Raw genomic sequence first — 14,369 nt, 5'->3', positions numbered from 1 at the left:
ATGTCTTGGGTTCTGCGTCTGCCTGGTCACCAGAAGAAGGAGAGGGGACCTGAGGCTCCGGTGTTCGGGAGGTGGCCTGGTGGCCCATGTGACCAGCCCTTCAAACCACCCAGCGTTTTATTCAGTCAGCATTCAGGGTGGTGGAGCAGGCAGACATCTGGCCAGGTGTTTACAGCAGTCACAATAGGAAATGGGGGAGGTGAGACAGAACAGGTGGTCAGAGGAGGCTTCTGGGAGGGGCAGGCTGAGACAGTGACACCGTAGGGCCACCTCTAGCCAGACGCTGACCTCTGGCCTTGCCTGCGTCGCCCCAGTGTCCTGACAGCCACTCTGTGGGGCAGGTGCCAAGCTAACCCCAAGTTCAAAGATGAGGAAACAGAGGCTAGAGGTGAAGGAGGTCACTGGCCCAAGACCCTACAGCCAGAAAGTGGCACAGGGGGATTTGAACCCAGGAAACGAGGCTCCACAGCTTACAGTCTGACTTCTTGTGAGCCCAGAGTCCAGGCTGAGGGAACAGCTTACAGGCCGTCCTGGAGGTAGTGAGTGGAAGAGGGACACGGGAGGGAAACATGAAAGGGGCCTTTATTCAAGGGTGGTGAGGACTCTCAGAAGGCTGGTGTGGGGGCGGGATGTGTGTGGCCGATGGGGAGCACCTGAGGGCTGATGTCCCCTTAGCTGGTCGCACCGGTGACAAGGACCACAACACCCAGCAACCTGGGGCAGTGCCAGACCCTCCACCTGGCCTCATGAGCCCGGGTGGCAGGTGACCTGTGCTTCAGAGTCCTCGTTGCTACAGTGCAGGGGATGAAACCACCTTCTTCCTGGAGCCATGCTGAGGATGGAAGTGCCAGACATGGTTTGAGCGGCTCTGGGGCCCACCCAGGGCACTGACGGATGTGAACAGCGGGGGGAGACATTGAGCTGGCCCGGAAGCCCTGGCTGCCAGACTGGGCTGCTGGGTCTGGCCTGTGCACCCCCCAAGGCCCACTCTGCCATGACATGTCTTCCCCGGTTATCCCGCCACCTCCAAGATCCCAGGTAAGGTCTGCTAGCCCTGGCAGGAGCCGGCACACATGCGCAGAGTGGTGGACAGGCACCTAGGTTTAGGGTGATGGCCCTCTGGGATCCAGCAGAAAGGGGGCTCATTCCTCTGGCACCCGAGGCCCTTCCTGCCGCCCGCCCACCCCAGCCTCACAGGCTAAGTGCTAATATGGTGCTGTTTTCCCGAGGAGGCAGGGCCCTGGGCCAGGCCCGGATCCTCCTCAGCATAGCTTCCCCGCGCCGGCCCAGGGGGAGCAGGACTTGCGGTAGCCAGGCCAAGAGCGCCTGGAATCCGGTTTACGAGGCCCCAGGGGCTGCGTGCGTCTGTGCGCGGGTCTTCTGGTGTCTGCCTCCGCAGGTCTCCACGTTCCAGCCTCAACTCCTGCCCTCCCTGGGGAGAAGACAGCTCCGTGCCGCGCTCCTCGCTTCTCTGCCTCCTCTCCTCCTTGGAATCCTGATGGTTGGGGACCTCTCCCTCCTCCCGGGGATAACAGGGTCCCCTCTGAAATGTGAGGAGGTTGAGGCCCTGGACACAGCCTTTTAGGGTCCCGGGTTGGCAGGCTCAGCCTTAAGAGGGCTGAGAGCGGGCGGGGCGCACAGAATTAACCGTGCCCTATGGTGCCCTGTGCCAGTCAGTAAAGGGCCATTGCCTTGGCTCAGAAGTGCCCCTCTCCCTGTCCCCTTTCCCCTCCCCACAGTCTGGGGCTAAAGGGTTCACCCTGCCCACAGGGCCCACCAGGACCCCTACTTGTCATCCTTTCTCTATTGATGCCTGGTCTTTACCAGCGATTAAACATGTAGAACATCACCCCATCTGGGGGTGTCATTTCATGACCACAAGAGGCTTACTGTCCCCATTATTTTGATGGGAAAACAGGTCTAGGGAGGGGAAGTGATTGCCCGAGGTCACCCAGGCAGCTGCTCTGTGATTCACATGCCATTTAGCCTGTCCCAGTACTCAGGCTCTTTGTCACCACCATCCACAAGCCTCTGGGAGAGCAGTGTGGGTCGTGTGTGTGTGTGCGCGCGCGCGCATTGGCTCTCTGGCTGTGCCTTTTTTTTTTTGAGATGGAGTCTTGCTCTGTTGCCCAGGCTGGAATGCAGTGGTGCCATCTCAGCTCACTACAGCCTAGACCTCCAGGGCTCAAGTGATTCTCCTACCTCAGCCTCCCAAGTAGCCGGGACTACAGGCATGCGCCACCACGCCCTGCTAATTTTTGTATTTTTAGTAGAAACGAGGTTTCACCATGTTGGCCAGTCTGGTCTCGAACTCCTGACCTCAAGTGATCCTCCCATCTCAGCCTCCCAAAGTGCTGGGATTACCGGCATGAGCCACTGTGTCCGGCTGGCTATGCCTTTTTTACATGTCGTAGGGAGTGTGTACTGCCTGTGTGTGCATATCTGTGTGTGAAAGGGGGGAGTGTGTGTGTGTGTGGACTTTGCATGTGAGTGTGATGGGGTGCCTGTCCTGTGTCTAGCTGAGTGGCTACAGTGAGGTGTGTGTCTTAGGGTGCGTGTGAGTGTGTGCGTCTTAGGGTGCATGTGGGCATGTGTGTCCGTGCAGATGTGTGTGCGGGATATGGCGCATATCCAAAACAGAGCAGCTCTGAGGCCTCAGGAGATTTTACAGCCATTTATTGTGCTCCAGTGAAATAGAAAAAAAAGAAAGTGCTCGCATTACAAACGCCACTGTCACATCCACATAGTACGCCAGTCGCTGCAAACCAAACCGCGTGTGTCCGCTGGGTCTCTGGGCATGCAGTTTGCTCCCACTGCGGGAATGGGGTGGGGGCAGGCCGAGCCTGGGCTCTGGGGGCTTTGCTGGGGGAGCTTCTGGTCCTGGGGGTACCCACTTGTGAGGGAGTGGGGGGACAGCTGGAATAGCTTTGCTCAGTGCGTCCTTTGGGCGCTGTTGGGGACACCCGGCTCTATGTTGGACCCTGTAGCACTACAGAGCGGAGGGTCCCCTTCCCCCCAATGGGCCCCCCCCAGTCTGCTCTCTCCAAACTCTAACCCTGTAGAGGTTGAGTTCTACAGGGGCTGGAGGATGCCATGCAGGGAGAGGGGGTCGGCTGGGCCTGGCTGGGTCCAGCCAAGAGCAGCAGCAGCCTCCCTTGGGGGGAAAACAGGGAAGGCCTTGTGGCCCTAGGCGGAATTGTAGTAGTTGTGTGCGTGGTGGTTGTGGGCGGGCTCACCCAGCTCTGGGTACTCGGGAGTCAGACAGTACTTGGGGTCGTAGACCTGGCGTGGCAGCCCATACACCGTCATGCCCCGCTGCGAGGCGCCCTTGTTGCTGCCCATCTGCAGGCTGACATTGAGCGTGTCGCAGTGCTCCATGCCCAGCCCCGGCTCGAAGATCTGCCGCTTGGTCCCTGGCGCAGTCATGCCAGCCTGCGAAGGGTGGTGTGGTCAGGCCGTGGGGTGGCCAGGGTCCTGGGCCTTGACAGCGTGTCCCGGGGGCCCCCACTCACCTGGCTGGCTCCTTTGTTGGTGCCCATCTGCAGGCTGATGGTCGCCTGGTCCAGAGGCTGGTCTGTGCCCAGCTTGGGGTCGTAGAGGTGGCGCCGGGTGCCATAGGCCGTCATGCCCTGCTGGCTGGCAAACTTGTTGGTGCCCATCTAGGAAGCCAGAAGGAGAATCACACCAATAATTACAGACCTCATCATGGGCCATGAGGCATAGCTGATGGGAGAGGATGAGGCGCCGCTTTATCATTTTTTTCAATTTTTATTTTATTTTATTTATTTTTTTTGAGACGGAGTCTTGCTCTGTTGCCCAGGCTGGAGTGCAGTGACATGATCTCAGCTCACTGAAATCTCCATCTCGCACATTCAAGCAATTCTCCTGCCTCAGCCTCCGGAGTAGCTGGGATCACAGGTGGGCATCACCATGCCTGGATAATTTTTTGTATTTTTAGTAGAAATGGGGTTTCACCATGTTGGCCACGCTGGTCTCGAACTCCTGACCTCAGGTGATCCACCCACCTCACCCTCCCAAAGTGCTGGGATTACAGGGGTGAGCCACTGTGCCTGGCCCATTTTTTATTTTATTTTTATATTTTATTTTGTTCTATTCTATTTTTTTGTTTTATTTTATTTTATTTGAGATAGCATCTCACTCTGTCGCCCAGGTTGGAGTGCAGCGGCACAATCTTGGCCCACTGCAACCTCTGCCTCCTGAGTTCAAGCAATTCTCCTGCCTCAGCCTCCTGAGTAGCTGGGACTACAGGTGTGCCCCACCACACCGGCTAGTTTTTGTATTTTTGGTAGTGAAAGGGTTTCACCACGTTGGCCAGGCTGGCCTTGAACTCTTGACTTTAAGTGATCCGCCTGCCTTGGCCTCCCAAAGTGCTAGGATTACTGGCATGAGCCACCACACCCAGCCCATTTTCATTTTTAGAGACAGGGTCTCACTCTGTCGCCCAGGCTGGAGTCCAATGATGCAATCATTGTAACCTTGAACTCCTGGGCTCAAGTGATTCTCCCACTTCAGCCTCCCAAGTAGCTGGGACCACAGGCAGACACCACTGCATTTGGCTAAACTCTTAAATTTGTTGTAGAGATGGCGGTGGAGGGGGGTTCTATTTTGCCCAGGCTGGTCTGAAACACCTGACCTCAAGCAATCCTCCTGCCTCAGCCTCCCCAAGTGCTGGAATTATAGGTGTGAGCCACTGCACCCCGCCTGAGGCATCCTTTCGAGACTGGAAACTGAGGCCCAGAGTGGGCCTATCACATGACTGACTTCTAGCATTGAAGTTCCAGCCTGCCACGCATCAGCTGGAAGATCTGTGCAAAAGCGAGCCAGCTTCTCCGGGTCTCAGTTTTCTCATCTGCGGAAAGGGTATGGTGATAACAAGCACCTCTCTGCTGGGGTGTTGGCAGAGTGAGTGAGTTTGTGAATGGAAGATGAGCATAAGCACAGTACCCGGCCTATAGTATAGTTAATGCCAAATATCCTGTCCCCAAAAGCCTTCAGACATCAGGGTGCCCTCCTGGCCTCTATGACCTCTGCGCAGTGAGGACAGGGCGGTACCTGCAGCCCAATGATGTTCCGCCCTTCTCTTAGCTTCCCCGGCTCGAATTTCCGCTCCTGCTTCTCTGCGTACTTCACTCCCACGTTCACCTTGTTTCCTTTCGTCTTCGCCTAGGTGGGGCAGGGAAAGCAGGGACTGACAAGGGGGCCTCCAGGCTGCACAGTCCCCTTGGACACTGTTTTTTTGTTGTTGTTGACGTGGAGTCTCGCTCTGTTACCCAGGCTGGAGTGCAGTGGCGTGATCTCAGCTCACTGCAAGCTCCGCCTCCCGGCTTCACACCATTCTCCTGCCTCAGTCTCCCTAGTAGCTGGGACTACAAGCGCCTGCCACCATGCCCGGCTAATTTTGTTTTGTAGTTTTAGTAGAGACAGGGTTTCACCATGTTAGCCAGGATGGTCTCGATCTCCTGACCTTGTGATCCACCTGTCTCGGCCTCCCAAAGTGCTGGGATTACAGGCGTGAGCCACCATGCCCGGCCAACACTGTTTTTTGTTTTTTTTTTTGAGACGGAGTCTTGGCTCTGTCACCCAGGCTGGGCAGTGGCACGATCTCGGCTCACTGCAGACTCCGCCTCCCGGGTTCAAGTGATTCTCCTGCCTCAGCCTCCTGAGTAGCTGGGATTACAGGCATGCGTCACCACGTCCAGCTAATTTTTGTATTTTTAGTAGAGACGGGATTTCACCATGTTGGCCAGACTGGTCTCAAACTCCCGGCCTCAAGCAATCCGCTCACCTTGGCCTCCCAAAGTGCTGGGATTACAGGTGTGAGCGACCGCGCCCGGCCCCCTTGGACGCTGTTGACAGCACCTGCTCCCCCATCCCTGCCCCCCCGCCACCTTCACTGGGCTCAGGGGCACAAGTGGCCACACCTGCATCCCAGCCCAGGCTGCCCACCACCCCCTGCCCAGCCTGCAACCACACTCACCATGCTGGCCAAAGCCAGGAGGGTGGACTGCACCTGTGTATGGTTGGTGTTCTCAAACAGGTCGTTGGCCTCAAAAATGTCATGGGGCTTCACCCCATACTTGGTGATGGCCTTGATGAAGTTGCCGATGTTCTCCAGCTAGAGGGGGGCACGTGGTGGTCACTGGGGGGGGAGGGGAGGTCTGAGGGGCTTGCGGGCAAGGATGGAAGAGATTGGGTCTGGGCTTACCTGGTGCCAATTTTGGGTTGACTCATTGATCTTCTTCACGGAGCCTGGCTGCAGCTTATTGATGAATCTGAGAAGAGTGGGGAAGGGGTAAGAAAGGTGTCCCCCCAGGGTTGGGCGCGGTGGCTCACGCCTGTAATCCCAGCACTTTGGGAGGCCAAGGCGGGTGGATCACGAGGTCAGGAGAGCGAGACCATCCTGGCCAACATGGTGAAACCCCATCTCTACTAAAAATACAAAAATTAGCCAGGCGTGGTGGCACATGCCTGTACTCCCAGCTACTCAAGAGGCTGAGGCAATCACTTGAACCCAGGAGGCGGAGGTTGCAGTGAGCTGAGATTGCAGCACTGCATTCCAGCCTGGGGACAGAGCGAGACTCCGTCTCAAAAAAAAAAAAAGAAAGAAAGAAAGGTGTCCCCCACTCCCGCTCTCCAGCCCAGTCCAGCAGGAGGAGGGTGACGGGATGACCACAAGGGGCCATGCCATACCCTAGCGTCACTTCTCCATGCAGTCAGCTCTCAGCTGCAGCCCCTCCAAACCACCCAAGCACACACACAAATGGGACGCTGATGCCAAGGAGCTAGACTCAGGTCCCAGTCAGAAAGCCTGCTTATCCAAGGTGTGTCCGAGTCTCTGGGATCTCCGAAGCCTCACTGGCAGGCATGTCTCAGCGTCCTTTTCTCTTGTAGACAGCAGGAAGCCCACAAGGGCCTCTTCTCTGACTCACTCCTTTAATGATCTCGTCTCTTTTTTCTTTTCTTTTCTTTTTTTTTGATGCAGGGTGTGGCTTTGTCGCCCAGGCTGGAGAGCAGTGGTGCAATCACAGCTCACTGCAGCCTCAACTTCCCAGGCTCCAGCGATCCTCCCACCTCAGCCTTCCGAGTAGCTGGGATCACAGGTGCGCACCACCATGCCTGGCTTTTTTTTTTTTTTTTTTTTTGGTAGAGAGGGGGTTTCACTGTATTTGTATTGCCCAAGCTGGTCTTGAACTCCTGGGCTCAAGTGATCCTCCTGCCTCAGCCTCCCAAAGCGCTGGGATTACAGGCATGAGTGACAGCACCTGGCCTCATTCAGTCTCTTGACTTTAAGTGCCTCCATATGCCAGCAACTCCCTCATCTCCCTGCAGCCTGGGTTTCTTACCATCTCATTCAGCTCTCTCCATGGGTGCCTGGGTGTCTCAAATCAAACTCACCCTGCTCCAGACTCCTGACATGCAGCTTCCCCCTCCAGACTCCCCCCTCCCTCCACCTTCCCTGCCTAGCAGTGCCCCCTTCTAGGTGCTCAGCCAGAGCCCTTGGACTTGCCCCCAACTCCCCCTTTCTCCTTCTCTCAGCCTCATGTCCAGTCCCTCCAAAGTTCTTTGGCTCTGCCTTTTAATGAGTCCAGAAAACCACCCACTGCTCCCCGCCACCTCCACCTGGGTCTCAGCCACCAGAGTCTGTTTCCTGGCCTCTCGTAATGAGCTCCCAACTTCCACTTCATCCCCTACAGACCCACCCTTCTTCATCCAGCAGCCAGAATTTTTTTTTTTTTTTTCCGAGATGGAGTCTTGCTCTGTCACTCAGGCTGGAATGCAGTGGCGGGATCTCGGCTCACTGCAACCTCTGTCTCCTGGGTTCAAGCAATTCTCCTGCCTCAGCCTCCTAAGTAGTTGGGATTACAGGTGCCTGCTACCATGCCCAGCTAAATTTTGTGTATTTTTAGTAAAGACGTGGTTTCACCATGTTGGTCAGGTTGGTTTCGAACTCCTGACCTCAAGTGATATGCCCACCTCAGCCTCCCAAAGTGCTGGGATTACAGGCATGAGCCACTGCACCTGGCCCAGAATGGCCTTTTTTAAACAGTTCAAGTTACCGTCCAGTTCCAAATCCTCCAGGAGCCTCCCACTGCCTTCAGAATGAAATCCTAAGTCCTCTGCCTAAAATGCCCTCTGTAGAACTGGGCGCAGTGGCTCACACCTGTAATCCCAGTGCTTTGGGAAGCCGAGACAGGAGGATGGCTTGAGCCTAGGAGTTTCAGATCAGCCTGGGCAACATGGTGAGACCCGTGTCTCTACAAAAAAAAAAAAAAACCCGAAAACTTCACCGGGCGTGGTGATGTGTGCCTGTAGTTCCAGCTACTGAGGAGGCTGGGGCTGAAGAGGCTGGGGTGGGAGGATCAGTTGAGCCTAGGAAGTCGAGGCTGTAGTGAGCTATGATTGCACCACTGTACTCCAGCCCGGGCACCAGAGCAAGACTCTGTCTCTAAATAAATAAATGAAATAAAATGCCCTCCACCATCTGACTCTCAGTTCACTCTGCGACTTCATCTCCACTTCTGCTCAATCATTTGTTGCTCGTCACGCCAGCCTCCTTCTTGTTTCTTGAACACCCCAAGCACGATCCTACCTCAGGCCTTTGCACTGGTGGCCCCCTCTGCTTTGCCTCAGGTCCCCTGAGCCCTCCCTCACTTCATCTAAGGTTCTGTTCAAATGTCACCTCTTCAGAGAGGCCTCCCAGACCACTCTCTAGGAAACTGCAGACTCTCCACCCGCAGACATATACCTGACCCTCCCATCTTCCCTTCCGCTTGAGTTTTCCCCAGGACACTTACGACCACAAATCTGTGATTATTTGATCAATTATATGATTGATCTCCTCAACTGGACTAAAAGTCCTTGAGCTCTGAGTCGAGTCTGTTCTGTTCACTGTTCCCAGTGCCTAGGCCAGAGCCTGGCACACAGCAGGAACTCATAAACGCTTCTTTTGTGAATGAATGAATGAATGAATGAATGAGTGAATGACCGGAGTGCGTGGGTGACTGCACTACACTCTTTTTTTTTTTATATACTTTAACTTCTGGGGTACATGTGCACAATGTGCAGGTTTGATACATAGGTATACTTGTGCCATGTTGGTTTGCTGCACCCATCAACTTGTCATTTACATTAGGTCTTTTTTTTTTTTTTTTTTTTGAGACGGAGTCTCGCTCTGTCACCCAAGCTGGAGTGCAGTGGTGCGATCTCGGCTCACTGCAAGCTCCGCCTCCCGGGTTCACACTATTCTCCTGCCTCAGCCTCCCGAGTAGCTGGGACTACAAGCACCTGCCACCACGCCCGGCTAATTTTTTGTATTTTTTTAGTAGAGACGGGGTTTCACCGTGTTAGCCAGGATGGTCTTGATCTCCTGACCTCGTGATCCGCCCGCCTCAGCCTCCCAAAGTGCTGGGATTACAGACGTGAGTCACCGCGCCCGGCCCACTCTTTTATTATTATTATTATTATACTTTAAGTTCTAGGGTACACATGCACAACGTGCAGGTTTGATACATAGGTATACATGTGCCATGTTGGTTTGCTGCACCCATCAACTTGTCGTTTACATTAGTTTGTTTTTTTGAGACAGGGTTTCACTGTTGCCCAGGCTGGAGTGCAGTGGCGCGATCATAGCTCACTGCAGCCTTGACCTCCAGGGCTCAAGCGATCCTCCCACCTCAGCCTTCCGAGTAGCTGGGACCACAGGCGCATGCCACCATGCCAAGCTAATTAAAACAAAAATGTTTTGTAGAGATGGAATCTGGCTATGTTGCCCAGGCTGGGACTGCACTGTTTGACGTCTGAGCAGTCCTCTGCCTGAGCTGGGACACCAGCATGCCTACCTCCCCACCTGCCAATTCCTTGTTCCTAGTGGATGGGAATGGAACAAGGTAAACACCCCCCACACCCCTTCTTCCCAGCATCTAGGACTTGATGAAGCTGCACCTTCAAAGTCTTCCCGAGGCCACTCACAGTCACTCTGCCCTGGGTCAGACTCAAATGCAGAGCGGGCGCAGGCTGAGTTTAGAGCCCTGCTATGCATTAAGATTGCAGTGGAGCCGGGCGCGGTGGCTCAAGCCTATAATCCCAGCACTTTGGGAGGCCGAGGTGGGTGGATCACAAGGTCAGGGGTTCGAGACCAGCCTGACCAACATGGTGAAACCCCGTCTCTACTAAAAATACAAAAATTAGCTGGGCGTGGTGGCGGGCACCTGTAATCCCAGCTACTCAGGAGGCTGAGGCAGGAGAATTGCTTGAACCTGGGAGGCAGAGCTTGCAGTGAGCCAAGATCATGCCACTGCACTCCAGCCTGTGTCACAGAGCAAGATTCCATCTGAAAAAAAAAAAAAAGATTGCAGTGGAACTGGGGCTTGGGAGCTGTTAGGGTTTTCACCTCCCTCAGCAATGAGGTTTTGAGGCGAGGAGAAAACCAGGGCCGGCAGGGTGCAGTGGTTCATGCCTGTAATGCCAGCACTTTGTGAGACTAAGGCGGGTGGATCACTTGAGGTCAGGAGTTCGAGACCAGCCAGGCCAACATGGCAAAATCCCGTCTCTACTAAAAATACAAAAGTTAGCCGGGCAAGGTGGTGGGCACCTGTAATCCCAGCTGCTCAGGAGGCTGAGGCACAAGAATCACTTGAACCCGGAAAGCAGAGGTTGCAGTGAGCTGAGATCATGTCACTGCACTCCAGCCTGGGTGACAGAGGAAGACTCCATCTCAAAAAAAAGAAGAAGAAGAAGAAGGTCGGGCGAGGTGGCTCATGCCTGTAATCCCAGCAATTTGGGAGGCCGAGGCAGGTGGATCACTTGAGGTCAGGAGTTCGAGACCAGCCTGGTCAACATGGTGAAACACTGTCTCTACTAAAAAAAAAAAAAAAAAAAAAAAATTAGCCAGGCGTGGTGGCATGTGCCTGCAATCCCAGCACTTTGGGAGGCCAAGGCAGGTGGATCACTTGAAGTCAGGAGTTCAAGACCAGCCTAGTCAACATGGTGAAACTCCATCTCTACTGAAAAAAAAAAAAATACAAAAATTAACCGGGCATGGTGGCACGTGCCTGTAATCCCAGCACTTTGGGAGGCTGAGGTAGGTGGATCAATTGAGGTCAGGAGTTCGAAACCATCCTGGCCAACATGGCGAAACCCCATCTCTACTTTAAAAAAATACAAAAATTAGCGAGGCATGGTGGTGCGTGCCTGTAATCCCAGCTATTGGGGAGGCTGAGGCAGGAGAATCACTTAAACCCTGGAGGCGGAGGTTGCAGTGAGCCGAGATTGTGTCTCTGCACTGCAGCCTGGGCAACAGAACAAGACTGTATCTCAAAAAAACAAAAAGAAAACAGAAAGAAAACCAGGGCCTCCTTTAATTATTGCTGCACATCTCTCCTCACATCACCAAGCCAGCCATGAACAGCTGTTGGCTGCTGCCTTTTAGCTGTGACCGCTCTTTCTGGGGACTCTGGCGGCCACAGATGGGCCCACCCTGTATAGCATGGTGGTTAAGATTCTAGAGTCATTTCCCTTGAAACCACGTGGGACTTGGTGCAATGCATTTCACCTGAGCCTCAGTTTTCTGTGCCTGTTAAATGGGCACAATGATTACTGGCCACCCCAAAGGTATCCAATAGAAAGTGTTCAACTCAGTTCCAGGATCATGGTTGTTTTGGGGGTTGAGGGGCTGCATGGAGTTGGGGGATGGTGCAGGGTCTTGGCTTCGAGAGCCTCACTCACTCGCAAAGAATGATGCCATCTTTGAGGCCGTCCATGAAGTTGTTGCCGATGCGACGGCCTGTCACCCCCTCGATCCACTCTCTCAGCTCCTGCTCCCGCTGGTGGTCGTACTTCTGGGCCAGCTGGGGCGAGGGGAGGGCAGGGGGCACAGAGAAAGGGGTGAGGATGCAGTGGGGGCAGCCTGGGCTCCCTGGGTCCTGTCCGAACTTCCTAGAGCCTGATCTCCCTCGTCCTTCCCAACTAAGGCAATTTTGCCCCAGATCCATAGTTGGGGGATGGGGGCTGGGGCGGGCTGAGAGCCAGGGCTGAGGTGGCACCTGCCCAGGGGGCCATTCCGGGCATTCTGAGGTTTGGCACCAGGGAATGTAGATGAGTGGTGGGGTGTGGGGAGCTGGATCCTCTGAGCTAGAGGGGTGGCACCCGGCCCCCTGGTTTTCCGTCCAGGCCAAACTTGGGGCTTCTCTTCCTCTAGCCCTGCCCCCTCTGTGCCCCCTGTTGGAAGAGGGGGCACCTCAGGAAGGGAAGAAGGAGGTCTAAGGAGGTGCCCCTGGGTGCTGGCTTGCAGAGGAGTGCTGGTCATACATCTCTGTCTCTCCGTGTCCCCCAGGTCTTCAGCTCCAGGGCTCTGTCTCTGGTTAGGGGTGGGGGCTTGTCTCTGTCTTAGCCCCCACCCCTTGCACGTCTGTATGTCTCTCTCCCTCTTATCCCCCCGACTCCTCTGTCTCTCTCTTCCCCAGCGCTGTCTTTTCTTGGCCCAGTCTTGGGTCCCCATCTCTCTGGGTGGCTAGTCCCTGTCTGGCCAGGGGTAGGGCTCCTGGGTCTTGTATCTGCCTCTCTAGGTCTTTCTCTGTCTCCAGGTTTCCTGCCTGGGGTGGGGGGGGTGGGGCTCTGTCTCCTCTCCCTGCCCCTCCATCCTTGTCTAGGTCTTATCTCGCTCCTGGCTCGCCCTCCCCGTCTGTCCCTAGGGTGTCTCAGGCTCCCAGTATCTCTGTCTGCCTCTCCCCCCACCTCCCTGCTTTTCCCTCTCTCCACTGTCCCCCCCTCCCCCACTCCACTCCCATTTCTCCAGAACCCTCCGCCCCAGCCCAGCCAGGCTCCCAGCCCCTAGGGGACCGGGCTGCCTCTTCTTCTCCCGGGTGAGTGGGGGGAGGTGGGAGGGGCGGCCCCCTCACCTGGCCCTGGCCCTGCCGCCCCCCACGCCACCAGCCCGGCTTTATAAAGCAAACCGGCCCTTATATAGCGTGGCCCGGGCTCCCCGAGGCCGCCTTATAAGGCGCGGCGTCTCTGCGCGGCTCTGGGGCCGGCGCTGGGGGGAGGAGGGCGGCGCTGGGATCTGTCTCTCGCCCGAGGACCCGCCCCCCACCAGCCCCCTCCTCCAGCCCCGAGATCCCTCGACCCAGGTTCCAACCCAGTCCCCCACTTCCTCACCATGGGACCCTGGGAAAAGCCACCCTGAGCCTCAGTGTTCCCCTCTGTCAAATGGGGCAGGAACTCCTCCCTCGGCAATACTGTTGGGGCGATTCCAGTGGGCTGGAAACTTCAAGTTCTCCAGCTGGGAGAAGCTGAGCCCATCCTGGTGTATGGGGGGTGAGTCCAGGGTCCGAGCGCTGTACCTGCTTTACCTGGGACCCCAGCTATTTGCCTCTCCTCTCCGAACCTCAGTTTACCCAACCATAGCATGAAGGTGGTGTCCAGGTATCTTCCTAGCTCCACAGTCAGGAGACCCCTGCCGCACTTCTGATGCCCGCTTCCTGCCTTTCACCGTCCCCCTCTGTCTTCAGGATCTCCCACACTTTGACGGCGTCACTTCCCAGGTACCCCAGCACTCAAGCGCTCCCCAATTTCTTTGTCAGGCCGGGGGATATGGAAAAATCAACAAGTCTTCCCCCTATGTTGTTCCCCCCAAGAACACGAAGGGTTAACAGAAGACTGATCAGGTGGGTATCTTTGCAATGGACTGACCCCCTCTGTTTATGTGTGGCTGTGTGCCCCCCCATTCCACCCCCAACCATAGCTGGGGGCTCTGGGATGTTCAGGGGGAGACAGGCAGCCCCTATCCCATATCACTCCCTTTTCCCCTCTCAGTTTCCAAGTCACATAGGATAGGCAGGAGGGGGTTCAAGGGACCCCAAGCTCAGGGCTCTGGCCTGGCAGGACGTGTGGGCCAGGCCAGGGAGGCCCTCCAGCCCTACCTTGTTCTTAACCTCAGCTGACAGCCCGTAGGCAGGGCCTCGGTTGAAGTGAGCAGAGGACATGCTGGCCGGTGGGCTCTGGCGGGGGAAAGTGGCGGCACTGACGCTGAGAACCAAGGCAGCAGCTGAAGTTCCGTCTGCACACTCTTCCCTCCTCACATGTTTTTGAAGCTCCGGAGGCGGCCCGGGTCTCTTCCAGGGCCGTTCCATTGGCTGTAGGGGCCTGCCAAGGGGCGGGGCACCTCCCCCCCAACCTCAGCTGCCTTCCCCCCACTTGTGATGTCAGGCCCTTGGTATTGGGAGCTGATTGTGTCATTGTTTCCACCTAGGGGGGCAGCCTGCGTTATTCTGGGGGGGCTTGGTCAGACAGAGACCAGCCTTCTTCCACCCACCCCTCCCACTGTCCATTGGGCCTCTGGCTGGGTCTGAGTC

The 14,369-nt window shown here is 55.9% G+C and overlaps 1 protein-coding gene across 4 annotated transcripts; it reads right to left on the bottom strand.

Annotated features, from left to right (window-relative positions):
* Window positions 1–2,659: 2,659 nt before the first annotated feature.
* On the bottom strand, window positions 2,660–14,369 carry CNN1 (calponin 1). Of its 4 annotated transcripts, NM_001280104.1 has the most exon segments (9): window positions 2,660–3,432; window positions 3,513–3,659; window positions 5,074–5,184; window positions 5,999–6,136; window positions 6,227–6,293; window positions 11,746–11,867; window positions 12,257–12,376; window positions 13,359–13,633; window positions 13,938–14,162. In NM_001280104.1, coding segments are annotated over 7 exon segments (900 nt in total). In that variant the 5' UTR covers window positions 12,326–12,376; window positions 13,359–13,633; window positions 13,938–14,162; the 3' UTR covers window positions 2,660–3,186.

Source organism: Pan troglodytes, chromosome 20 (genome assembly GCF_028858775.2).
Source record: "Pan troglodytes isolate AG18354 chromosome 20, NHGRI_mPanTro3-v2.0_pri, whole genome shotgun sequence".
Lineage (NCBI taxonomy): Eukaryota > Metazoa > Chordata > Mammalia > Primates > Hominidae > Pan > Pan troglodytes.
Note: the sequence above shows the minus strand (reverse complement) of the source record. Positions and strands in the feature narration are given on the sequence as shown.

Coding starts and splice junctions, on each gene's coding strand:
- CNN1 (XM_009434587.5), bottom strand. CDS start 14,147: ATGGAACGGCCCTGGAAGAGACCCGGGCCGCCTCCGGAGCTTCAAAAA. Junction 6,294..11,745: donor GATGGCATCATTCTTTGCGA/GTGAGTGAGGCT, acceptor CACTCTTCTCAG/ATTCATCAATAAGCTGCAGC. Junction 3,660..5,073: donor GGAACATCATTGGGCTGCAG/GTACCGCCCTGT, acceptor CTGGCTTCCTAG/ATGGGCACCAACAAGTTTGC.